The sequence below is a fragment of the Pelophylax lessonae genome (genome assembly GCF_965119305.1).
Source record: "Pelophylax lessonae genome assembly, chromosome: 5".
NCBI classification, from domain to species: domain Eukaryota; kingdom Metazoa; phylum Chordata; class Amphibia; order Anura; family Ranidae; genus Pelophylax; species Pelophylax lessonae.
Window position 1 is genome coordinate 549033981 of NC_138772.1, and position 27722 is coordinate 549061702.

At 45.6% G+C, this 27722-nt stretch overlaps 1 protein-coding gene across 1 annotated transcript in view; it reads right to left on the reverse strand.

Moving 5' to 3' along the window:
* ALS2CL (ALS2 C-terminal like) overlaps positions 1 to 27722 on the reverse strand; it is a 145475-nt gene that overhangs the window by 95731 nt on the left and 22022 nt on the right. Inside the window, exons 5-8 of the mRNA XM_082259229.1 lie at positions 20419 to 20581; positions 16748 to 16876; positions 13763 to 13882; positions 6577 to 6653 (exon numbers count right to left, since the gene is read on the reverse strand). Of these exons, the coding sequence (XP_082115355.1) occupies positions 6577 to 6653; positions 13763 to 13882; positions 16748 to 16876; positions 20419 to 20581 (489 nt within the window). The remainder of the gene's footprint in view (positions 1 to 6576; positions 6654 to 13762; positions 13883 to 16747; positions 16877 to 20418; positions 20582 to 27722) is intronic.

Sequence of the window (27722 nt, forward strand, 5' to 3'; positions counted from 1 at the left end):
CTGCAGAGCGCCACAGCATTGTCCCCAATCACTGCAGAGCGCCACAGCATTGTCCCCCAATGATTGCAGAGCGCCACAGCATTGTCCCCCAATGATTGCAGAGTGCCCACAGCATTGTCCCCCAATGATTGCAGAGTGCCAGCATTGTCCCCCAATGATTGCAGAGCGCCACAGCATTGTCCCCCAATGATTGCAGAGCGCCACAGCATTGTCCCCCAATGATTGCAGAGCGCCACAGCATTGTACCCCAATGATTGCAGAGCGCCACAGCATTGTCCCCCAATGATTGCAGAGCGCCACAGCATTGTCCCCCAATGATTGCAGAGTGCCCACAGCATTGTCCCCCAATGATTGCAGAGTGCCACAGCATTGTCCCCCAATGATTGCAGAGTGCCCACAGCATTGTCCCCCAATTATTGCAGAGTGCCACAGCATTGTCCCCCAATGATTGCAGAGTGCCCACAGCATTGTCCCCCAATGATTGCAGAGCGCCACAGCATTGTCCCTCAATGATTGCAGAGTGCCACAGCATTATCCCCCAATGATTGCAGAGTGCCCACAGCATTGTCCCCCAATGATTGCAGAGTGCCCACAGCATTGTCCCCCAATGATTGCAGAGTGCCCACAGCATTGTCCCCCAATGATTACAGAGCGCCACAGCATTGTACCCCAATGATTGCAGAGTGTCAGCGTGCGTGCTCCGTTCAAACTTACCTGGCGGCGGCGCGGCTCAGCTTCTTCCTCCTCTTCTGCGGCGGGTCCTTCTCCCTCGTCGTCTCGGCGGCGGGAACCGGCGGGCGGCCTCTCCTCTTCTCTGAGCGGCGGTGACGGTGAGTGATTGACGCACTCACCGGCACCGCCCCCATTGCGACGTCAGCGATATCCTGGATGATGATTGGTCCAGGCTGTAGACTGGACCAATCACAGCCAGGATATCAGAAAGTGGGGGTGTCCAACCGCAAAGACTTGCGCCCAGGATACCCCCCTACCTCCCCAGAAGGCAGCCAATCGGCGCCTCTTCTGGGAGGTAACCCCACCCCCCCCCCAGCCACCAGTTCCTTGGGTTCAGGCCGGCGAACCCAATTTTTTTTTTGAACAACTTTATTTGTTCGTTTTGTTTTTTGTTTTTTTGTTTTTTTTTTTCGTTTTTTTTTTTCTTTTTTTTTTTAGGGGTAGGGGGGGCGGCGCCCTGGCGCCCCCTATGCACGGGCCGCCACTGGTCATGTATCTTCTTCTACACGGTCAATTAAGAAAGAGGAAAGTAAAGTAATAAGTAGTGAAGTTACTTTTCAAATGCAGTAACTAGTAAAGTAATCTCATTACAATTTACAGAAGTAACTAGTAATTAGTAACTAGTTACATTTTTTGAGTAACTACCCCAACACTGATCTTTATGGACCTTGCTTTGTGCACTGGTGCGCAGTCATGTTGGAACAGGAAGGGGCCATCCCCAAACTGTTCCCACAAAGTTGAAAGCATGAAATTATCCAAAATGTCTTGGTATGCTGACACCTTATGAGTTCCCTTCACTGGAACTAAGAAGCCAAGCTCAACTCCTGAAAAACAACCCCACACCATAATCCCCCCTCCACCAAATGATTTGGACCAGTGCACAAAGCAAGGTCCATAAAGACATGGATAAGCGAGTCTTGACCTCAACCTGATAGAACACCTTTGAGATGAATTAGAGTGGAGACTGCGAGCCAGGCCTTCTCTCCAACATCAGTGCCTGACCTCACAAATGCGCTTCTGGAAGAATGGTCAAACATTCCCATAGATACCCTAAACCTTGTGGACAGCCTTCCCAGAAGAGTTGATGCTGCTATAGCTGCAAAGGGTGGGCCAACTCAATATTGAACCCTACGGACTAAGACTGGCAGGTGTCCCAATACTTTTGAAAATATAGTGTAGAATCTCCTTCTTTAATTCCAACTTTGATTATTAACCCTAGAAAACAGCACCCAAGGAAACACCCTGAGGAGCTCCATATTTTCGGTCTATATCAGATCGGCTACATTGTATTTCCTTTAATGCCAACTTTCCTTACTAATCCTCGATAAGATCACCCAAGGAAATGCCCTAGGGAGCTCTATAGTGTCCCTCTATACCAGATAAATAACATAATTTCTCCTTCTTTAATCCCAAATTCCTACCCAACCCTGAAAAAGATCACCCGAAGAAACACCATCAGGAGCTCTACAGTATATTCTTCATCTTTATCAGAGAGGTTACATAGAACCTCCTTCTTTATTCCCAACTTTCCTAATCAACGCTGGAAAACATCATCCAAGGAAACACCCTGAGGAACATCTATAGTCGGTCTATATATCAGATCAGTTACATTGTATCTCCTACTTTAATACCAATTTTCCATACTAATCCTGGAAAACATCACCCAAGGAAACACCCTGAGGAGCTCTATATTGTCAGTATACAATAAATCGGTATTTATCAGATTGGCTATATCATAGCCCCTTCTTTAATCCCAACGTTCCTTACTAGTCCTGGAAAACATCACCCAAGGAAATCCTCTAAGGAGCTCTATGTTGTCGGTATAAATCAGATTGGCTACAATGTATCTCATTCTTTATTCCCAAATTCCTAACCAATCCTGGAAAACATCACCTAAAGAAACACCCTAAGGAACTCTATATTGTTCACCTATATCAGATTTGCTAGATTGTATCTCCTTCTTTAATCTCAATTTACTTTACTAATCCTGGAAAACATCACCCAAGGAAATGCCCGGAGGAGCTCTATATTGTCGGTTTATATTGATATATATCAGATTGGCTACAATGTATCTCCTTTAATCCAAACGTTCCTTATTAATCCAGGAAAACATCACCCAAGAAAATGCCCTGTGGCACTCTATATTGTCGTTATATATCAGATGTGCTACAATGTATCTTCGTCTTAGTTCCCAAATTCCTAATCAACCCTGGAAAACATCACCTAAAGTACCAACCTAAGAAACTCTATATTGTCCACCTATATCAGATTGGCTACACTGTATCTCCTTCTTAATCCCAAATTTCCCTACCAACCCTGGGAAACCCCACCTAAAGAAACACCCGAAGGTACTCTATACTGTTTATCTATAAATCATGGGTGTCCAACCTTTTGGCTTCTCTGGGCCACATTGAGTGTAGAGAAATTTTCTCGGGCCGCATATAAAATATATACTATAGTCAAGGTATACAAGTAATAAAACGCCGCTGCACCCCCCCCCCCCCACTAATTTAACAGAACTAGAGGATGATCAAATGAAATGGAATCAGTATACAGAGGTTTACTTCTTCTGAGAGATATTAACCACTTAAGCCCCGGAAGATTTTACCCCCTTCCTGACCAGGGGGTATTTTGCAATTCGGCACTGCGTGACTTTAACGGACAATTGCGCGGTCGTGCGACGCTGTACCTAAACGAATTTGACGTCCTTTTTTTCCCACAAACAGAGCTTTCTTTTGGTGGTATTTGATCACCTGTGCGATTTTTTTGATCACGCGCTATAAACAAAAAAAGAGCGTCAATTTTGCAAAAATAACAATATTTTTCACATTTTTTTTATATGAAATTCCCCCCCAAAAAAAAGTAAAAATCAAAATTTTTTAAAATTTTCGGCCAATTTGTTTTATGCTACCTATGTTTGGTAAAAAAAATCGCAAAAAGCATATTTTGATTGGTTTGCGCAAAAGTTATCGCGTTTACTAACAAAGGGAAAGATTTTTGTCATTTTTGTTGTTTTTTTTTTTAACGCGTAATGGCGGCCATCTGCGATTTTTTTGCGGTACTGCGACATTGGGGCGGACAGATCGGACCCTTGACTGACATTTGTGACACTTTTGGGGTTACCAGTGACATTACTACAGTAATCAGTGCTATACATATGCACTGTTACTGTAAAAATACACTGGTTGTGAAGGGGTTAACTTTATTTGGAAGGGAGGGGCTGTGTGTATCCCTAGGGGCGTGCTTTCTACTGTGATTGGCTGTGGCTTGAGCTGTAAGGACACTGATCAACGGATCTACATAGTAGATCCGTTTTATCAGTGTCTTTACAGCGAGGAGAATGACAGGCAGCTTGTTTACACAAGCTGCCTGACATTCTCCCTCTCCCCCGCCGATCGCCGAGTGACCGGCGGACATCGGGTCCTCTGGTCACACGCGCGGGGGGGTCCGTGACCACGCGGGAGCGGGAGCGCGCCTCCGGGGGCGCGCGCTCGCTCCCTAGACTCTCACAAGCTAGTGACGTAGCCCTACGTCACTTTGCCTGTGAGGGGCTGACTGCCGACGTAGATCGGCGTTAGGCAGTCGGCAAGTGGTAAAAGGAACACTCTAACCACCAGTACCCCTTCAGTGATTTGAAGTGGTCATGGTGGGAGGAGTCAGAAACACTGCACATGCTGGGATATTTACAGTTATGTGCTGGGGGATAGTTGCAACCCTAGCACATAAGACTTAGGTAGCCTGAAAATGTCATGTCCTTCATACATATGTGAAAAAGGACATGACATATTATGACAAAACACAATTAGTTATTAAAAAAGATATTGCAACAATTTACACACGCTTATGCACATACCTTTTCTACTTATTTTGCAGACTGCTGGCGGTTACTGCTGGTCGTGCGGGTACTGCTGGTCATGACCTTGGGTACTGCTCGAGGAAGCAGCGGCTGCAGTAAAGAGTAGAGCCACTGCTTCCTGCATGCCTATCCAATGCAGCCTCACTAGTGCATGCCCATCCAATGCAGCTTCACCAGTGCGTGCCCATCCAATGCAGCCTGATCAGTGCCCATCCAATGCAGCCTCACAAGTGCATGGCCATCCAATGCAGCCTGATCAGTGCCCATCCAATGCAGCCTCACAAGTGCGTGCCCATCCAATGCAGCCTGATCAGTGCCCATCCAATGTAGCCTCACAAGTGCGTGCCCATCCAATGCAGCCTGATCAGTGCCCATCCAATGTAGCCTCACCAGTGCGTGCCCATCCAATGCAGCCTGATCAGTGCCCATCCAATGTAGCCTCACCAGTGCGTGCCCATCCAATGCAGTCTGCAATGAAGAGAGAGGAGAGCCGCTGGATTACACAGAGCAGGGATCTCCCGCTTACCCGGCGACCGCTGTTATACGAAGTCCTGCCTCCTGGACCGGCTCCTATGATAGATGTCACCAATGTGCTGTCTATCATTGACAGAGGCTGCGAGGCAGCCTCTGCCTACAGTTAGTTGGAAGCCGCTGTGGCCGTGCCCCCGACTCGACTTCCTTCCTCCCCAGCAAAAAAAATAAATAATTGTCAGGGGGCAGTGGGCCGCATTGCATGTGGTTCTGGGCCGCATGCGGCCCTTGGGCCGCAGGTTGGACATGCCTGATCTATATCAAACAAGCTACATAGGATCTCCTTCTTTAATCATAACTTTCATTACCAATCGTAGAAAACATCACCCAAGGGAACACCCATGAGAAGCTCTATATTGTCTGTCTATATCAGATTGGCTACATTGTATCTCGTTCTTTAATCCCAATTCTCCTTACAATGTATCCCCTTCCTTATTTCCAAATTCCTAACCAACCCTGGAAAACAAATGCCCGGAGGAGCTCTATATTGTCGGTTTATATTGATATATATCAGATTGGCTACAATGTATCTCCTTTAATCCAAACGTTCCTTACTAATCCTGGAAAACATCACCCAAGAAAATGCCCTGTGGCGCTCTATATTGTCGTTATATATCAGATGTGCTACAATGTATCACCTAAACTAACACCCAAAACAAATCTATCTTGTCGGTTGATATCAGATTGGCTACATTGTAACTTTTTCTTTATTCCCAAATTTCCTTACCACCCCTTAAACATCATCCAAATAAATGCTATGAGAAGCTCGATATTGTCTGTCTATATCAGATTGGTTACATTGATTATCCTTCTTTAATCCCAAATTCCTAAAAAACCCTGGAAAACATCACCTAAGGAAATACTCTGAGGAGCTCTATATTGTCGGTCTATGTCCGACAGACTACAACATTGTTTTTCATTCTTAAAGCCCCGTACACACGCAAGGATTGTTGGCCGTGAATTTTCGGCCAACGTCCGATCGGCCGATTGTCGGCTTGTTAGTATGATGCTTCTGACAACCGACTGCGACTTTTCGGCCGAATAAAATCTGGTGTGCATGCTATAAAATTTTTGTTGGCCGTCACCACAATGGCCGATTTTACATCAGTTAGTACAGATTTCGGCAGACAAAAATCAGATGAGCAAGACTGGGCATGCTCAGAGAAGAAAAAACACACGGAAAGTAAACCAGAACATGACATCACTTCTGAAGTTGGGTTTTGTTGGCCATCAAAAGTCCAGTGCAGGTCTAGAGCACATTTCAACCAACACAACAACACTGGACAAAAGATGGCCGATCGGTCAGCCGATAATCGTTGCGTGTGTACGAGGCTTTAGTCCTAAATTTCCTTACTGCCCCTGAAAAGATCACCCAAAGGAACATTTAGGAGACAATCCTCCAAAATCAATAATTCACAACCATCCAATGAGTCATTCTGAATTAATATTCTCCTTACTTGTTGGGATCAGATTTTTGTTTTGCTGTGCTGTCCACCCAAACCGTCTTCAGGTCATACATGTACGTGTCATTCCCCTTAATAAAAAGAAGAAAGAGAAGAAAGTCTTATGAAGTCAGGACCATAGAATCATCAAACCTAAGGCCTCGTTCACATGGGTTTATTTAAAGTGGCATTAAAGATTTTGGCTTTTTAAAAAAAAAAAAAATGTCATACCTGCTCTGTGTAATGGTTTTGCACAGAGCAGCCCCAATCCTCTTCTTCTTGGGTCCCCCACTGCTGCTCCTGGCTCCTCCCCCATGACCAGTGCCCCCAGTAGCAAGCTGCTAGCTATGGGGGCACTGGTGCATACTTGCTTCTGAGCCCTGCTCTCCTCATTGGCTCACTGGATGTGATTGACAGCAGTGGGAGCCAATGTCTCAGCCAATATGGAGATAGAGTCCCTGGACATCTGAGGCTCTCGTGCACATCGCTGGATCGAGATCGGGCTCAGGTGAGTATTAGGGGGGCTGTGGTGGGGGGGGGGGGAGCGCAAGAGCGGAAGAACATCAGTGGTAGACTATATGAGATCAGGAAGATCTTCAACAAACTCAACCCCAAAAAATGTCTGAACCATTTGGCAACTTGATGATCGTTGAGAACAATTATGTATGTCACTCAAAGCAGCTTCACACAGCATTTCACATTTGCTCTTTGTTCTAACTTGCTGTCCATGATGAAATAGCAAATGGTAACGCACATGGTCAGAACAGCACCAGTTGTACAGCTCCCGATGTACACAGGACAATGTCTTTTGGCACACTGACTTATGATCAGTGGTCAGTTATGGTCAGTGCTTCCTGTGACTGTGCAGGCAGCTTTGTGCTGCCATCTGTTGGTATGTTACAAAACTAGTCTTGAAACTTTTTGATACCACCTCGTATTGCAGCTTACCAACCATTACAGGTGCAGCTCATAAAATTAGAATATCATCAAAAAGTTAATTTTTCAGTAATTCAATTCAAAAAGTGAAACTCCTATATTTTATATAGATGTGTTACACACAGAGTGATATATTTCAAGCATTTCTTTCTTTTAATATTGATGATTATGGCTCACAGCGAGTGACACCCCAAAATTCAGTATCTCGAAAAATTAGAATATTACATAAGACCAATAAAAAAAAGGATTTTTAATACAGAAATGTTGTCTTAGTGAAAAGTCTGTCCATGTACAGTATAGGATGCACTCAATACTTGGTCGGGGCGCCTTTGCATGAATTACTGCATCAATGCGGTGTGGCATGGAGGCGATCAACCTGTGGCACTGTTGAGGTGTTATGGAAGCCCAGGTTTCTTTGATAGCGGCCTTCAGCTCTTCTGCATTGTTGGGTCTGGTGTCTCTCATCTTCTTCTTGACAATACCCCACAGATTCTCTATGGAGTTTAGGTCAGGCGAGTTTGCTGGCCAATCAAGCACAGTGATACCATGATCATGTGACCAGGTATTGGTAATTTTGGCAGTGTGGGCGGTGCCAAGTCCTGCTGGAAGATGAAATCAGCATCTCCATAAAGCTGGTCAGCAGAGGGAAGCATGAAGTGCTCTAGAATTTCCTGCTAGAGGGCTGCGCTGACTGACTCTAGACCTGATAACACACAGTGGACCAACACCAGCAGATGACATGGCTCCTCAAATCTGGTCTGGAGGATGAGTGGAGAGGCTCACAATCCAAGTTGCACGAGGTCCAGTGTAAAGTTTCCACCGTCAGTGCTGTTGCATGTATATCTCACTTCAGAAGCGTAACTAGAACCTTTACTCTAGTTGCGGGGCCCTTTATTACAATGAGGGAAGGGAGAATTCTGAAGGGGGGGGGCAGCACAGAAGGGGGGACCAGGGGAGCACACAGGGGCCCAGAGACAGCAGAACACAAGTATACTGGATAGGAGAAGTGGCGGGGGGCAGCGTACAGAGGAACTAATCTCCTCCATTTTCCTCCTGCAGCTACAGAAGGAAAAAGGAGGACAGTGATTTCTCTACATGCTGCCCCCACCGCCCCTCCTATTCAGGTGTACAGGGGAGCCACATGGGCCCTCTTGAGCATGGGGCCCGGTTGCGATTGCAACCCCTGCAACCCCTGTAGTTACGCCCCTGTCTCACTTCCTGATAAATGTTATTTTAATTTTGAATATCATGATATAAAATAATGGATGTTGGGGCCCTTCATTCTTGGACCCAGGCAGCACAATGTCTTGGGCCAGTCCTGCTTATATAATATTCTTATTTTCTGAGATACTGAATTTTGGGGTGTCACTAGCTGTAAGCCATAATCATCCAAATAAAAGAAAGAAATGCTTGAAATCTATCACTCTGTGTGTAACACATCTATATAAAGTATATGAAATAAAACTACACCTGAAGTGTACAATGCTGCGCTCACCTAAAGTGCACTAAATTTAGTGCACTATAGGTGAGCGCAGCATTGTACACTTCAGGTCACAGGTGTAGTCTTATTTCACTTATAAGTTTTCACGGTTTTGTTGCAGCCCCCTCATTTTTGGTTATATACCAACATATAATTGTGTCACTTATGCACCTTTATATATTGCACTATACAGATTTAATTTAATTTAATACGCATTTTTGATTATTTCTCACATTCTTCCATTTGCGCAGGTACTATTGGCGATTAACGCCAATTTATTACACTCTATAAAATATACGAATTTCACTTTTTGAATTGAATTACTAAAGATAATAACTTTTTGATGATGTTCTAATTTTATGAGATGGACCTGTAGATGTAGTGGCTGCATTCATTTTCTTTTTTGGGCTTTTTACTTTCTGTTTCGTCCTTTTTTTTCATTCACAGCGGGAGTCGGGCCAGGGGAGGAGCGGCGGCGATTGCCGCCGCTCTTCCCCGATCGTCGGGGAATCGAGTGAGGAGATCTGCCCGCTTGTGTAAACAGAGCGGGCGGATCTCCTAAGTGACAAACAGTGACAGATTGCAGGGTTCAGCATAGCTGAACATGCGATCTGTCCCTGACTCACTCAGTCACCTCCCCCCACACACGTCAGTAAGCACCAGGCATACATTAACTCCCTCTCCAATAAAATTAACCCCTTCCCTGCCAGTGTCATTTTTACAGTAACAGTGCATATATATATAGCACTGATTACTGCAGTAATGTCACTGGTACCCCCAAAAGTGTCAAAAATGTTAGTCAAGGGTCCGATCTGTCCGCCACAAAGTCGCAGTCCCGCAAAAAAAAAAAATCGCAGATCACCGCCATTACTCGTTAAAAAAAAAAAACACCAAAAATGACAGAAATCTTTTTTCTTTCATTTTTTGTGCAATAACTTTTGCACAAACCAATCAAAATACGCTTTTTGTGATTTTTTTTACCAAACATAGGTAGCAGAAAACAAACTGGCCAAAAATTAAAAAAAATTAGATTTTTACATTTTTTTGGGGGGGAATTTCATATAAAAAAATTTGAAAAATATTGTTATTTTTTCAAAATTTACGCTCTTTTTTTGTTTATTGCACAAAAAGTAAAAATCGCACAGGTGATCAAACACCAACAAAAAAAAGCTCTGTTTGTGGAAAAAAAAGGACGTAAATTTTGTTTGGGTACGGCGTCGCAAGACCGCGCAATTGTCAGTTAAAATTGCACAGCGCCGAATCGCAAAAAGTGGCCTGGACGTAAGACAGCAAAATCCTCCGGTGGTAAAGTGGTTAATACCGCTTTAAGTATAAAGAGTCACAGGGCCAGCGGCGGTCACTCACACTATGTGGGGATGGCTCAGGAATTTGCACTTGGCTTTGGTTACTGGAAGGAATGTTCTACTTAGAATCTGTTGAAAGGTGATTCTGTATTTTGTACACAATGCGGTAACTTTACAGTAAGTGCTTTAAAGGGGTTTTCCGTTTTACGTTGACATAATCTACTGCTTTGTACACTCCAGGATATTTTGTGTCTTTAGTTTCCTTGAGTCCCACCCCCCCCCCCAAAGCCGCTTTATGTTTGACTGGCTGCAGACCGGTTTGTACTGCATGTATACAATCAGTGGTGTAACTAGAACCTCCAGTGCAAAAAAACATTAATGGTCCTTTCACACGGCGCACCGTCCGACGAGGTCCGTTCTGCTCAGTGGGGGATCGATCCGCCGATCCCCGCTGAGCAGGCGGATGACAGCTCCGTCTCTGCTCTGTGTGCAGAGACGGAGCTGTCAGATCCCCGCTCTCCTCTATGGGGATATCGAATGAGAACGGACCACCTGTCCTTACTCATCCTATCCGATCCGATCCTCCAGACGGATGTAAAATAGGGTTTCCATCCGTCCGGATTTCACAGACAGGATCAGAAGCGGATAGCAGCGGGTGTCAGCGGAGATGTCTCCTCTGACACCCGCTGCCCCATAGGGATGCATGGAGCACCCGATCAGGTCCGCCTGAAAAACTGACAGGTGGATCGGATTGGATCACCCATGTGAAAGGACCCTAACGGTCCCCCTGACCCCCAGCTGGGGGCCTTTCCCTCTGCGGAAAGCCAGGGCCTGGGTGCAAGTTGACCCTGGTAGTTCTACCACTGGTGTCAGTAGTTTTTTATTTTTATTTTTTATTATTTTTTGCCATTTTTTTAACCACTTACTTACCAGCCACTGCAGTAGGTTGGCTCCATCCCGCGAAACGACGTACCTGTACGTTGCTTCGTGGGACCTCTTGCGGGGGCGCACACGCCCATTCGCTTAAATATAGAGAAATCATCCTTTAATTTTATTATACAAAATATTGGGTTATTAGGAGAGGTATGACTATGACCTCACCAGTTAATGGATATAATATCCCAACCAATGGGGATAATGTTTCATCCCTCTGGGTTTGACTTATGGTAATTTTAATAGTCCTTTGTTCAAACCATATAAAAAGAAGAACCCCGATGAGAGATAGGACACATGACATTGCACAACATACATTACACTTGCATTATACACACTACTACATCCATCGATATACTCATCTTTACATACCCCATCTTGCTCCATCATTTATCTGAAACTTGGAGGGAAGCCACCATCTTAATAAAGGCAGCCATCTTAGGACTGTGGTAACGACCATTTGAAGCTAGCAGCCATCTTAAGTGTGGTAAATATGCCTTGCTATGTTATTTGATTTTTCAATATTGTTTATTCCTTCCTTATATGTTTTATATTGCATATTTAAGGGTAAAGAGATTACAATCCCAGCCGTATAAACCATAGTAGATTTTTCTCTAAAAAGCTGATTTTTGTTTTTATATATTTTTATTAATATCAGATTTAGCGCATTATTTGCGATTTTAGTCTTCCGCTTTGCATGGCTTATTCTCACTCCATCTGCTTTGAAGTGACTTTCGGCTATGCAATTTGCAGACAATTGTGGTCTGTTTATATAAAACACTTACCTATGGTTTATGCTATACCTGGAGAAAAGGTAATCTTGCTTTCATTTTGCTTTCACTTTGTTTCACTTTCATTATTGGGATAAACATCACATTGCATTGATTGTTTGAAGTTAGTATTTTCTGTAGAGTTATCTTTTTGTGTCATTTCCTGTTTGATCATATATTGTGAATACATGTCTTGTGAATAAATATTTTTATATATTCCATACTGTAGACTGTACTCACTAAGATTGGTATATGCTTTTAAAAAGAAATTAATCAATTAAAAATAATTTGCTACATATTGATTTGTGGAAATAAGTTGAGATTCTCCTTCCTCACAGATCTTTGCTTATTGACATAAATAGACACTGTTATATTCAGAGCAGTATAAATATTCTGACATAATGGAGGCACAGCGAGATATTATTAAATATTCTTACAACGTAATAGCAGGTGCTGGAAGATCTATTGATGCTGGCTGCTGAGGGATCTATTGTTGCTGGAGGGGATCTATTTTTGTGTAGGAAGGGGGGTCTATTGTTGCTGGGGAGTGCTGTTGCTCGCGAGGGGTCGGTTGTTGCTGGGGGTGGGTCTTATGTTGCTGGGGGTCAGTTGTTGCTGGGAGGGAGGTACTGTTGAGGAAGGGGTCTATTGATGCTGGCTACTGAGGAACCTTTTGTTGCTGGAAGGGATCTATTTTTGGAGGGGGGGGTCTATTGTTGCTGGTAGGGATCTATTGTTGCTGGGGGTGCATCTTATGTTGCAGGGGGTCAATTGTTACTGGGAGGGATGTACTGTTGAGGGAGGGGTCTTTGTTGCTGGCTGCTGAAGGGTCTATTGATGTTGGCTGTTGGGAGTCTATTATTGCTGGGGTGGATATATTGTCATTGGAGTGTCCATTGTTGCTAGATCTATACTTTACTGTCTTCGATACAAAATACTTCCATACAAAATACTTCCATACAAAATACTTCCATACAAAATACCAGTGGTGGCTGGTGCTCCATGGGCTGGGGGTGGGGGGCGACAGACAGACCACACCATACCCCCCGACCACACCAGCTCCAGCCCACACTGTCCCCCCCGGTCCCCCACCAGCTCCAGCCCGCACTGTCCCCCATCCCCAGTCGCCGGCTCACTCACCCTGGGCAGGCAGCCATGGCGGTGGCTTCCCCTTAAGTCTCCTCCCTCCTCCTCCGCTTCCGCACCTTGGCCAATAGCATGGCTTTTTCTTTTGGCCAATCCGGAAACGGGTCTCAGGACCCGCTTCCTGACTGGCCAGGAGGAGAATCAGTGTGATAATAGGGAATATTAATTCGCTATTGTCACACAACTGGGTGGGCTCGGGGCACAGTGCTCTGCGCCCCGAGTCCACCCTTTTTTTGAAGCCTATTAGAGCCTCTGGCTCGAATCACATGCTTCAAGAAAAAAAAAACCCATTGGAATCCATGCGTCCGGCGCCCCGCATGTAGATTAGGGGGCCGGACGCATGGATGGGGGGGCGGCCCCAATGCAACAGCCGCCACTGCTTAGCACCACAAAATAATACTTGGGTCTGTATTCTCTAAAAGTAGTATTGGGAGGTGGGTAAGGGGTGGAACCAAGGAACGGTGGTTGGACTTGGGTAAGGGGCGGAGTCAAAGGGTGACTTAAAAGGGAGCAGTTCCCGAAAGTATTCTCTGAGAAAAAAAAAGCCCTACTGCTGTCACCATGACATCCCTTAAGTTGTTTCTTTCTTTTGAAAGGTGAACACCCGTCTAAGTTTTGATTAGCCAACATACCTGCAGGAAGACGAGGTAATCGCTGAAGAGGAGGACCCTGTCGTGTCGGCTGGAGGTCACTGTTACCGGGACACTGCGACTGTCTTCTTGTAGTCGGCGTTCGGGTGTGCACAGAGCGGCCTGCAAGATAACATCCGGCATCGTATCACACGGATCATACACAGGGTCTGATTTCAACTCCTATCATCCCAGTGAGGGTTCAACCCTTTTCTATCCATTGTTAGATAACTGATACTACTGCAATAGTTTGTGATTCCCTGTATAGATGTCTATTGGTACACAGGAATGGTGACAATGTCTGCGATGTGCCTGATTTGGGTGATCAATTCATTATCAAATAATTTACTGATTAATAATTAATTGTTTGAAAAAGAGAGGAGTAGAGAAAGAGGAGAGGAAAAGTGAGAAAAGGAGAAAAAGAAAGAGAGGAGACGAGAAGAGAGGAAAGGCGAAAGGAGAGGAAAAGAGGAAAAGGATGAAAAGGAGAGGAAAAGTGAGGAAAGGAGAAGAAAAGAGAGGAGAAGAGAGGAGAGTAAAAGAAAAGAGGAAAGGGTGGAAATAGTAGAGGAGAAAGGAGAGGAAAGTGAGGAAAGGAAAAAGAGAGTAGAGAGAATGCAAAGAGAAGAGAAAGAGAAGGAGAAAGAAGAAGAGGAGAAAGAAGATGAAAAGAGGAGAGGAGAAAGAAAAGGAAAAGAGAAGAGGGGAGAAAGGAGAAGAAGAGAGGAGATAGGAGAGGAGAAAAGAAGAGAGGAGAAAAGAAGAGAGGAGAAAAGAAGAGAGGAGAAAAGAGAGGAAAAGAGGAAAGGATGGAAACAGTAGCGGAGAGAAGAGGAAAGGAGAGGAAAAGTGAGGAAAGGAGAAAAAAAAAAAAAAAGAGAGGAGAAATAACAGGAAAAGAGAATAGAAGAGAAAGGAGAGGAAGAAAGGAGAAGAGAAGAGAGGAGAAAGGAGAGGAAAAGTGAGGAAAGGGAAAAAAAAAAAGAGAGGAGATGAGAAAAGATGAGAGGAAATAAGGAAAGAATGGAAACCGTGGAGGAGAGAAGAGGAAAGGAGAAATAGAGGAGGAGAGGAGAAAGAGTATAGAAAATGCAAAGAGAGGAGAGGAGAAAAAAAAGGAAATGAGAAGAGAGGAGAAAATAGAGGAAAAGAGAGTAGAAAAGAGAAAAGGAGAGGAACAGAGGAGAGGATGAAAAGAGAAGAGGAGAGGGGAAAGGAGAGAAAAAGTGAGCAAAGAAGAAAGGAGAAGAAATGAGAGAAGAGGAAATGAGAGCAGAGGAGAAAGAAGAGGAAAAAAAGGGAGACAAGAAAAGAGAGGAGAGAAGAAATGAGAGGAAAAGAGAGGAGAGGAGAGGAGAGGAGATGAGAATGAAAGGAAAAGAGAGGAGAGTATGAAAAGAGGAGAGAAGAAACAAGAAAAGAGGAGAAATGAGAGGAAGAGAGAGGAGAGAAGAAAGAAAAAAGGAGAGGATGAAAAGAGGTGAGGAGAGGATAAAATAGAAGAAGAGAGGAGAGGAGAGGAAAAATGAGAGCAAAAGAGGAGAGGAGAAAGCATAGGAAAAGTGAGGAGAGGATAAAAAAAGAGAGGAAAGAAGAAAGGAGAGGAGAAATGAGAAGAAAAGAGAGGAGAGAAGAAAGAAAAAAGGAGAGGATGAAAAGAGGTGAGGAGAGGATAAAATAGAAGAAGAGAGGAGAGGAGAGGAAAAATGAGAGCAAAAGAGGAGAGGAGAAAGCAGAGGAAAAGTGAGGAGAGGATAAAAAAAAGAGAGGAAAGAAGAAAGGAGAGGAGAAATTAGAGGAAAAGAGAGAAGAGGATGAAAGAGGAGAGGAGAAGCAAAAGGAGACAAAAAGTGAGTAAAGGAGAAGAAAAGAGAGGAGAAAGGAGAGGATGAAAAGAGGAGTGGAGAGGACAAAAGATTAGAAAAATAGGAAAGAAAAAAGGAGAGGAGAAAGGAGAGGAAAAGAGAGGAGAGGAGACAGGAGAGGAAAAGATGAGAGGATGAAAAGAAGGGAGGAGAGAAGAAAATAGAGAAGAGAAGAAAGGAAAAGAAAAGAAAAGAAAAGAGAGGAGAGGATGGAAAGAGTAGAAGAGAAGAGAGAAGAGGAGAGGTGAAGGGAGAGGCCCAGAGATAAGTTTATATAGAAAGAGTGAATGAAATATATACAGGTATACGGGAAAGGAATGAATGAGGTAATAAAATGAAATGTTATTCTGGGATTTGTCTCCAGCACTGGAATCATCTTTCTGGTACAAAACATTGTTTCCATTTGGTGCTACAAACATGAAGGAATGCAAATATAAAAAGTTTACAAAAAAACAAATAAAATATTATGGAAAAAAAAAGTGTTGGGTAAAGAAGGGAATGAAGAAGTTAATAATCACTAAGGGGGTAATCATATATATATATATATTTTTTTTTTCATCTTTGTTTTTATTTTTTTTTTGTTTCTCTTTTTTTTATATATACAGACTAATAACTGTAACAATATTAATGTTCATTCTATGCAGTCAGACGGACGGAGTCTCAGCCTTATAGTGTACACATGGAGAAGGCGGATCTCCCTGTGTAATCATCGGAGCTCTATGATAGGACCACACAGAGCTCCTAATAGAGAATGGGGGGCTCTTTCACAGGGAAAGCCACAAACATTTTGACAGCTCAGTCCTGCACAGTGCCCCCCCCTCCCCCCCACCAAGCACAATGTCCAAGGCAGGTGCCTCTTCTGCCTCTCCCTTGGTCCTCAGGAGAAGAGATGACAGAAGAGGAGGGCAGGGGAAGGGAGAGGGGAGGACAGAGGATAAGAAGGGCACAAGGTAGGAAGAAAGTGACAATATACAGAGAAGAGAGGATGAGAACAAAGGAAAGGAGAGGAGGAAAAATGGAGGAGAGTAATGGAGAGGAGAGACATTATAAAGGAGAAGAGGAAGGGAAGCGGGTGGAGCAGTTCATAGACAAGCTGTATGATGACACATTACGTCCCGCATACCGTCAATTTTTTGGACAATGTAGTCCACAGGTTCCTGGTCAGCGAGGCCTCATCCAGACACTGACTGATATAAGACTGGAGGCTCACATACACCTCCAGTGTTTTCCTTAGAGGGGCCACACCGGCATCCTGGAAAAGAAATAATCACGTATAAATTATGACCACTGAAATGAAAAAAGACCACTTCATGTGAAAGAGCCATCAATGGCATTCCCAAAAAGTCCCTGCTCCCATTTCCAGAAGGCGTAAATGAAATGAATATAATTTATTTTTATATTACCTTCTGTTCTAATAAATATGCACAAGTCTCCAAACAGCGGCCCGGGACCAGATGCAACCCTTTGCTTGCTTTTATTCAGCCCTTGGGGCAATATTTCAACAATGGGGCAGTATTCCCCTCACTGACACCAACATTTGGGCACAATTCCTCCCACTGACACCAACAAAGGGGCACTATTCCTCCCAATGACACCAATGACACCAACTTGGGACAATATTTCAACAATGGGGCAGTATTCCCCTCACTAACACCAACGATGGGGCACAATTCCTTCTAATGACACCAATGATGGGACAATATTCCTCCCACTGACACCAACAAAGGGGCACTATTCCTCCCACTGACACCAATGAAGTGGCACTATTCCTCCCACTGACACCAATGAAGGGGCACTATTCCTCCCAATGACACCAATGATGGAGCACCATTCCTCCCAATGACACCAACAATGGGGAACAATTCCTCCAACTGACACCAATTATGGGGCACAATTCCTCCCACTGACACAAATGAAGGGGCACTATTCCTCCCAATGACACCAATGAAGGGGCACTATTCCTCCCAAAGACACCAACAAAGGGGCACTATTCCTCCCACTGACACCAACGATGGGGCACAATTCTTCCCACTGACACCAATGATGGGGCACTATTCCTCCCAATGACACCAACGATGGGGCACTATTCCTCCCACTGACACCAACGAAGGGGCACTATTCCTCCCACTGACACCAATGATGGGGCACTATTCCTCCCAATGACACCAACGATGGGGCACTATTCCTCCCACTGACACCAACGAAGGGGCACTATTCCTCCTACTGACACCAATGATGGGGCACTATTCCTCCCAATGACACCAACGATGGAGCACTATTGCTCCCACTGACACCAACAAAGGGGCACTATTCCTCACAATGACACCAACGATGGAGCACTATTCCTCACAATGACACCAACGATGGGGCACTATTCCTCCCAATGACACCAACGATGTGGCACTATTCCTCCCACTGACACCAAAGATGGAGCACAATTCCTCCCACTGACACCAATGAAGGGACACTATTCCTCCCAATGACACCAAGGATGGAGCACTATTCCTCACAATGACACCAACGAAGGGGCACTATTCCTCCCAATGACACCAATGATGGGGCATGATTCCCCTCACTGACACCTACGAAGGGGCACAATCCATCCCAATGACACCAACAATGAGGCATGATTCTTCCCACCTAATGACACCAACGATGGGGCACAATTCCTCCCACAGACACCAAAGATGGGGCATTCTTTACTCCCACTCATAGGTGTGCACAGCCTATTGCATTAGGGTGTGCACCCCGATGCTCAAACACACGTGTGTTTATATATATATATATATATATATATATATATATATATACATACACTGTATATATACAGTATATATATATATGGCAGTGCAGAGGATGGTGTCAGTAGAGCAGAGGCTGATGTCAGTAGGACAGTGGATGGTGTCAGTAGAGCAGAGGCTGATGTCAGTAGGACAGTGGATGGTGTCAGTAGAGCAGAGGCTGATGTCAGTAGGACAGTGGATGGTGTCAGTAGAGCAGATGCTGATGTCAGTAGGACAGTGGATGGTGTCAGTAGAGCAGAGGCTGATGTCAGTAGGACAGTGGATGGTGTCAGTAGGGCAGAGGTTGGTTTCAGAAGGACGCTGGAAACTGTCAGTAGTTTTTCTATTTTTTATTATTTTATTTTTTTATTTTATTTTATGACCGCGCAATTGTCATTCAAAGTGTGACAGCGCTGAACGCTGACAATTGGCCTGGGCAGGAAGGGGGTGAAAGTGCACCGTATTGAAGTGGTTAACTTATTATTTTTTAACAATTTTTTTGGAGCCCTATTGGGGGGTTTATTAAACAGACCCCTGATCTCTCTCTCAGAGATTCCCCGGTTCCTTTCTTTGCAGTCTCAGCTGCACTGGACAGTGAATGAATAGAAAGTGGGCTTTGCTGAGCGGCTTCCTGTCAATTCACAAACTGAAGCATAGTTTATATGCCTCAGTTATAAATGGACACAGTGAGTGATCGGTACCCATCACTGTGTTAATTCAGAAAAGGAAGAGGTCGGTAAATGGCATATTTACTGGCCCCATCCTCCACTCTCCATCCTAAAACATCCCCCGCAAAAGCCAGTGGCACTGGGACCAGATGCAACCCTTTGCTTGCTTTTATTCGGCCCTTGGGGCAATATTTCAACAATGGGGCAGTATTACCCTCATTGACACCAATGATGGGGCACTATTCCTCCCAATGACACCAATGAAGGGGCACTATTCCTCCCAATGACACCAATGATGGGGCACTATTCCTCCCAATGACACCAATGATGGGGCACTATTCCTCCCACTGACACCAATGATGGGGCACGATTCCTCCCAATGACACCAATGAAGGGGCACTATTCCTCCCAATGACACCAATGATGGGGCACTATTCCTCCCAATGACACCAATGATGGGGCACGATTCCTCCCAAAGACACCAATGAAGGGGCACTATTCCTCCCAATGACACCAACTTGGGACAATATTTCAACAAGGGGGCAGTATTCCCCTCACTGACACCAATGATGGGGCACAATTCCTCCCAATGACACCAAGTTGGGACAATATTTCAACAATGGGGCAGTATTCCCCTCATTGACACCAATGATGGGGCACTATTCCTCCCAATGACACCAATGATGGGGCACTATTCCTCCCAATGACACCAATGATGGGGCACTATTCCTCCCAATGACACCAATGAAGGGGCACTTTTCCTCCCACTGACACCAATGAAGGGGCACTATTCCTCCCAATGACACCAATGAAGGGGCACTATTCCTCTCAATGACACCAATGAAGGGGCACTATTCCTCCCAATGACACCAACTTGGGACAAAATTTCAACAAGGGGGCAGTATTCCCCTCACTGACACCAACGATGGGGCACAATTCCTCCCAATGACACCGATGACACCAACTTGGGACAATATTTCAACAATGGGGCAGTATTTCCCTCAAAAGCCATTTTTGCAAAATGCAAAAGGCATTGGGGAAGGGGTGGTCTGCAGGGGGAATCTACACCGCATGTGGCGATTAGGGTGTGCCCAGGTACACCGAGCACACCCTCTGTGCACTTCTATGCTCCCACTAATGCTGGGACATTTTTCAATGGCCACAGTCCGGCCCCCCTAAAGACTTAAGGACAGAAAACTGGCCCTTTGTTTTGAAAGTTTGGAGACAAAGCTGATAACTGGTAATGTCTCAGTCTGTCCCGTAGGACTGTGAGCAGGACTGGTGACACAATAACTTTAAATGCACAGCACAGGGGTGGCCCAGACCATAAATACGCCCATTACCTTCTGAAGATTTTCATTCAGCTTGGTCAGCAGGAAGCAGTATTGCTGGATGTGCCGGCGGAATGGCTCAGTTAGGACCCTCAGGAGCAGCACGTGGATGGGGGGCTCTGCGTTTTCCTTAATCAGCTGCATTATGGGCTTTGTATTTGCCTTCCAGTGACTGCTGCAGGAAACAGATATAGACAGGGTTATAGACCACCCAAAAGTTGCTGGGAAACTACAGGTACCAACATGCCCCACTAGCAGCTCAGGTACATAAAGTGCGTCTGTGTCTAGTTCATTGCAAAACAGGTGCAGCCACGGCCGCCTAGGGCACAACCATGGCCACCGTTTCCCTACTCTTTGCTGGCTTCCCCACACAGGGGTCCATTCACAAGGCGATATGATGCGGTATTTTAGTAGTAAAACTTTGCATTAATTTAATGCCGGCGGCGTTCTTAACAGCCAGTAGCTGTGTAGCTAAGGAGCAGGCACCCGCCTTGTCCTTAACAACCGATGAGTTGTCAGACGTCAGCAGGGGTCACCTTTGACAGCTGAATGTAAAGAAAAGAATTGGCGGCATTGAAAAAATGAAGAAAATAAATGGCGTGGGGTCCCCCCACACTCGATACCAGACCCTTTTCCAAGCATGCAGCCTTGCAGGTGAAGAAAGGGGGGGGGGACAAGCTAGCGCTCCCCCCCCTCCTGAGACATTCCAGGCCACATTATGGGACGATGTGCTTTGGGGCAGGGGAGGCTCCCCCCAAAGCACCCAGTCACCCATGTAGGGGGGTTGGCAGTATCTGGGGGCCCTCTTATAATTAAAGGGGGCTTCCGGATTCTAATAAGCCCCCCCTTTATGTTCAGACCCCGACAACCACCAGGCAAGAGATGTGGGAAGGGATCCTTGTCCTCATCAATATGGAGACAAGGTACTTTGCCAGGGAAGAACTCCCCCCCCCATGTTGAGGGGATGAGCTAACCCCCCTCCTGAGACATACCACATTATGGGGGGGGGGTGGTGCTTTGGGGCAGGGGAGGCTCCCCCCAAAGCACCCAGTCACCCATGTAGGGGGGGTTGGCAGTATCTGGGGGCCCCCTTATAACTAAAGGGGGCTTCCAGTTTCCGATAAGCCCCTCTTTATGTGCAGACCCCGACAACCACCAGGCAAGGGTTGTGGGAAGGGATCCTTGTCCTCATCAATATGGAGACAAGGTGCTTTGCCAGGGAAGAACCCCACCCCATGTTGAGGACATGTGGCCTTGTATGGTTCAATCAGGGCACATGCTGCCCCCTTCTTACCAGCCATGGGTAGATTAAGGGTATGGTATAGAATTTTAGGGGTACCTCAGGTGTCTTTTTGTTGTGTGGTGTATCTCCTAAAATATATACCATACCCTTATCCGAGCATGCACCCTTGCAGGACAAGAAAGGGGGGGTGAGCTAGCACTACCCCTCTCCTGAGCCATACCAGGTCACATACCCTCAACACGGGGGGGGGGGGGTTCTTTGGGGCAGGGGAGGCTCCCCTCCCCTGCCCCAAAGATGAGGGGGCCCCCAGATACTGCCAACTTCAACACGGGGGGGTTCTTTGGGGCAGGGGAGGCTCCCCTCCCCTGCCCCAAAGATGAGGGGGGCCCCCAGATATTGCCAACCCCCCTCCCCCCAAAGCATCCAGTCCCTCATGTGGGGGGGGGGGGGTTGGCGGTATTTAGGGGCCCCCTGATAATTAAGGGGGGCTTCCAGATTCTAATAAGCCCCCCCTTCATGTGCAGACCCTGACAACCACCGAGCAAGGGTTGCGTGGAAGGGATCCTTGTCTTCATCAACATGGGGACAAGATGCTTTGCCAGGGGAGAACTCCATCCATCTTGAGGACATGTGGCCTTGTATGGTTTGATCAGGGCACATGCTGCCCCCTCCTTATCCTGACAGCCATGCCTGGATTAGGGGTATGGTATAAATTTTTAGGGGTACCTCAGGTGTCTTTGTGTGGGGTATCCCCTAAAATCCATACCAAATTCAAAGGGTCAAAGGAGTGACGGACTCTTTTTTTCATTCTTGCTGTAGGATATGCTACAAAAAAGTAACATTTCCAAAGAAATAAAATAACCATTTACAAAGAAAATTGCATTGCCAGCTTGTTTAAAAACACGGCTACTCCATAAATAAAGTATGGGGAGCAAGCATTGTCACTTTAGGAAAGGGATTGTGTTATTCGGGGGAATTACCAGAAGAAAATGAAGGGGAAACAAATGATTATGAAGAAAACCAATGCTACAATATAATTGTATTGGGAACCGACTGTATCAGCAAAGCCATGTCAAACGTGAGAACAGCACTTGCCCAACCCAATATAACAGACATTTTATATGTTTTATAAATCCCTTTTATAAGTACCTACCTGTATATTACCAGCATAGTCTTGTAGTTATAAATGTCTCTTATTTGCCAAAATACTCATAAAAACTTCTGATAGAGAATCCATTGTGCCAGAGATCAAAAACTTTTATCCTGTTCAGTGCCCCCTGTATATCCAGACTGATTTCTTACACAATAAAGCAAGATAATGGCTCAAAACTGATACAGTCCTGAAATATTTAGAACCGGTTCACACATATACGATGACAGACATTGCATGTGATTCGCAACGCACTGCTCTGTAAATCATGCAATGTCTGTGCGATGCAAATTCAGCCATACAGATTGTATGGCTGAATTTGCATCACATTCGGACCAAACTTGCGCAGGACCCTTTTTTGGGTCCGCACCAGAATCAGATCACATGGGTGTTCAATTCATGTCCGAACTGACAGTTCGCACTGCGATATGCGAACTGATCTGGGGTATGTCGTTAACTTTGTATTGACACCCCCCGCGTTTTGAACTGCCTGCGAGTTGAGTGCGATGCGGGAACCCGCAGTGCATTCGCAGGGTTCCCGCATCACATATGTGTGAACCGACACTAAGACTGAATAAAGGTGGATAAAGCACCTGGAACGGATGGCATCCACCCACGCATCCTAAAAGAATTGAGCTCTGTCATTTTGAAGCCTTTGTTTCTAATTTTAGGGACTCTTTAATGACTGGAATAGTACCGGCGATGTAGTATTGGCAATGTGGTGCCTATATTTAAAAAGGAATCAAAGTCTTTGCCAAGTAACTATAGACCTGTTAGTATAACTTTTATAGTCGGGAAGATACTGGAGAGTTTAATAAAAGGCCACATAGATGAGTTCTTGCTGGAAAAAAATATTTCAAGTACCAGACAGCGTGGATTCATGAAAGACAGAAGTTGTCAGACAAATATGATTTCTTTTTATGAGGAGGTAAGTAACAGAGGCGTGGTATACTTGGACAGAGGGGTGGCTGTGGATGTGGTATACTTGGACAGAGGGGTGGCTGTGGACGTGGTATACTTGGACAGAGGGGTGGCTGTGGGTGTGGTATACTTGGACAGAGGGGTGGCTGTGGACACGGTATACTTGGACAGAGGGGTGGCTGTGGACGTGGTATACTTGGACAGAGGGGTGGCTGTGGGTGTGGTATACTTGGACAGAGGGGTGGTTGTGGATGTGGTATACTTGGACAGAGGGGTGGCTGTGGATGTGGTATACTTGGACAGAGGGGTGGCTGTGGACACGGTATACTTGGACAGAGGGGTGGCTGTGGACGTGGTATACTTGGACAGAGGGGTGGCTGTGGGTGTGGTATACTTGGACAGAGGGGTGGTTGTGGATGTGGTATACTTGGACAGAGGGGTGGCTGTGGACGTGGTATACTTGGATTTTGCAAAAGCGTGTGACACAGTTCCCCACAAACGGCTAATGTGTAAGGTAGAGTCTACAGGCTTGGAAAGATCGGTTTGTAATTGGATAGAAAATTGGCTAAAAGACCGAATTCAGAGAGTAGTGGGTAATGATTCTTACTCTGACTGGTCTAAGGTTATTAGTGGTGTACCCCAAGGTTCAGTGTTGGGACCCTTACTTTAATATCTTTATAAATGATATCGGGTCCAGGATTAAAAGTAGCATTTCAGTCTTTGCAGATGACACCAAGCTTTGCAGTGGAATAACTTCCTTACAGGATGTCTCCAACTTACAAGCCGACCTCAATGCACTGTTTCATTGGGCAACTATGAGGCAAATGAGGTTTAATGTTGATAAATGTAAAGTTCTGCACTTGGGGGGTAAGAATATGCATGCATCATACATACTAGGGTGAGTAGAACTGGGCGAATCCATAGCGGAGAAGGATCTGGGGGAATCCATAGCGGAGAAGGATCTGGGGGAATCCATAGCGGAGAAGGATCTGGGTGTTCTAGTAGTCTGTTTCCAAAGCAAGCAAAGTCCTTTCTTGTAATAGGAGAGGCATGGAGTCCAGAGAGAGAGAGAGATATAATTTTGCCCCTGTACAAATCATTAATTAGACCTCATCTGGAATATGCAGTTCAGTTTTGGGCACCAGTTCTTAAAAAGGATATCAGGGAACTGGAGAAAGTGCAGAAAAGGGCAACCAAACTGATAAGAGGCATGGAGGAGCCCAGGAGAGATTAGAGGAACTGAATTTATTCTCTCTTGAGAAGAGAAGATTAAGGGGGGATATGATCTCCATGTATAGATACATAAGGGGGAATATGATCATCATGTGTAAATTCATAAAGGGTCCATATAGTGAACATGGTGTTGAGTTGTTCGCTTTAAGGTCATCACAGAAGACAAGGGGGCGCTCTTTACGTCTAGAGGAAAACAGATTTCGTCTCCAAATATGGAAAAGTTTCTTCACAGTAAGAGCTGTGAAAATGTGGAATAGACTCCCTCCAGAGGGGGTTCTGGCCAGCTCACTAGATTGCTTTAAAAAAGGTCTGGATTATTTCCTGGGTGTACATAATATAAGTGGGCACTAAAAATTTTTTTTTTTAGGTAAAGTGGATCCAGGGAATATCCAATTGCCTCTCGGGGATTCAGGGAGGAATTCTTTTCCCCCTGCTGTAGCAAATTGGATCATGCTTTGCTGGGGTTTTTCACCTTCCTCTGGATCAACTGCAGGTATAGAATTGTGTATATGGTATTGTATGGTTGGGTTTTTCAATACTGTTTTTTTTTTTTTTTTTTTTGGTTGAACCAGATGGGCTTGTGTCTTTTTTCAACTAACTATGTAACTATGTAACCTTGATTGCTCGCAGGAATATTTCAATTTTGTTCTCACTCTGATATTCCCACAATATGTCACGTGTAGTACGACGACGATTTACATACACATGCTCACCCTGGGTTTGTGTTTGCGTTTGCACAGGCGTGTGCGGGGCAACAGGGGTTTTGGCAATTTAAAAAAATATAAATATATCTCAAGGGGTTAATAAACCCCTATGTGATAACATTGGGCAAGTGACAGGTACTCTTTATGGAGACATTAGGGGGTCTAATAGACGTCTCCCCAGCACAGATTGGTGAGATGTGTGCCCTGGCTGTACTGGCCAGGAAATGGTGTAAATGAACCTGGAAGTGTTCATCACTTCTGGTTTCATTGTTTGCATGTGGGATTGAGACATAGATTTGCCTCAGTCTCACTGCAATCTCTCTCCCCCTGCCTGCGGATGTGTTTCCGAGCGTCAGTAATAGCGGGAAACCAGTCTCACACAGCAACCGAGAACCATGGGGGGTGGGGGCCGCTGGCAGGAGGGGTGAGGCATGGAGATCAGAGGCGGACTGGGCCGGGAGGCAGGGAGGCGATTGCCCTCCAGGCCGCTCTGATGCTTCCTAAAAAGGCCACTCGCTCCGCACCGATTCCACCCCTGCAGACAGGCATGACACCCGCCGGCCGCCGCTACATTGTGTTATACTTGCGGAGCATCACTGCTCTGCTGCAGCTCTGCAAGTATACTATAATGTAGCGGCGGCCGGCGGGTGTCATGCCTGTCTGCAGGGGTGGAATCGGTGCGGAGCGAGTGGCCTTTTTGACTGGTGAGTCCAGTCACTTCCCTGTCAGGCGGAGTGATCTCCACCCGACAGATGCTTTCTAGTCCCGGCCGAGTGTGATGTCATCCAGAGGCCAGGAGGCGGGAAGAAAGGACGGAGGAGAGTGCTTCTGCAAGGAACTGCGAGGAGCCAGCCCAGTGAAGCCCTGTGGAATAGTGAGTTTTCAGAGGCTGCTCAGGCTGATAATACACCTTACATAAGGCAATGTTATGTCAGTGTTGTAGATGTGTGAAATGGCTCAAGTGATTAACTCATTGAGGCGAGGAGTTAATTTACAATGCTGTTTGTAAAATGCAGCATGGAGGGGGTTAATGTACTGCCAATGGCCACTAATGCATTAGTGACCAGTGACAGTTAATTAACCCCTTTGTGCTGCATTAGTGACAGTGGCACCAGTGTCAGTGTTAATTAACCCCTGTATTGTGCAGCATGAAATGGTTAATAAACACTGACACTGGTACAACTAATGCAGCACAAAGGGGTTAATGACTGCCACTAGTCACTACTGCATCAGTGTCCAGTGGTGTATTTTATTTTTGTGCTACCCTAGGCAAGATTTAAATCGGGCACCCCCATCTAAATGTATCCCACCCCAGCCACAGTATACTGTTCTTGTCTCAGGGTCTGATGAGGAAGCCACAGCTGTTCACAATGAATGGCTGCGGCTTCCTTATCAGACCCTGGGACATGAGGGCAGAGGATGGGGGTCAGTGGGACATAGGACGGGGTCAGCAGGGCAGAGAATGTGGCTGCAATGGTAAGCACTGATCAGGAGCAATAAATAAGCTGGATTGATATGCAGCACTAGTAGGTGGCAATGATGGACACTGATAGGTGGCACTGATCAAGCTGCACTGATGAGGCTGAGCTTATATGCACTGGTGAGGCTGCATTGATGGGCAATGATCAGGCTGCACTGATGAGGCTGCACTGATGGACACTGGTGGTGCTGCGTTGATGGGGACTGATGAGGCTGCATGGATGGAAACTGATGAGGCTGCACTGGTGGACACTGATGAGGCTGAAAAAGTGAAAAAATGTGGCTCTCAACAGCTTGATAAAACACAAAATAAATTATTCCAATGTGCAAACGTTCGTGCAAAAAAACAGTTTCTAGTGTCCAAAAAAAAAAAAGGGTTAAGCAAACAGCCAATGATGGAAACACAGACTTGATAGGAGTGAATCTCAAAAAAGCCTCCACCTACACACGATCACCCAGTGAAATGTATAGGTACCGCTTACCAGAACCACTGGACCCCTTAGTTATAGGGGGTCAAACACGCTTATTGATCCACATCAGATCCGACCTTGCACATCCCCCTCTCACACAGGCGACAGTGTGTAGC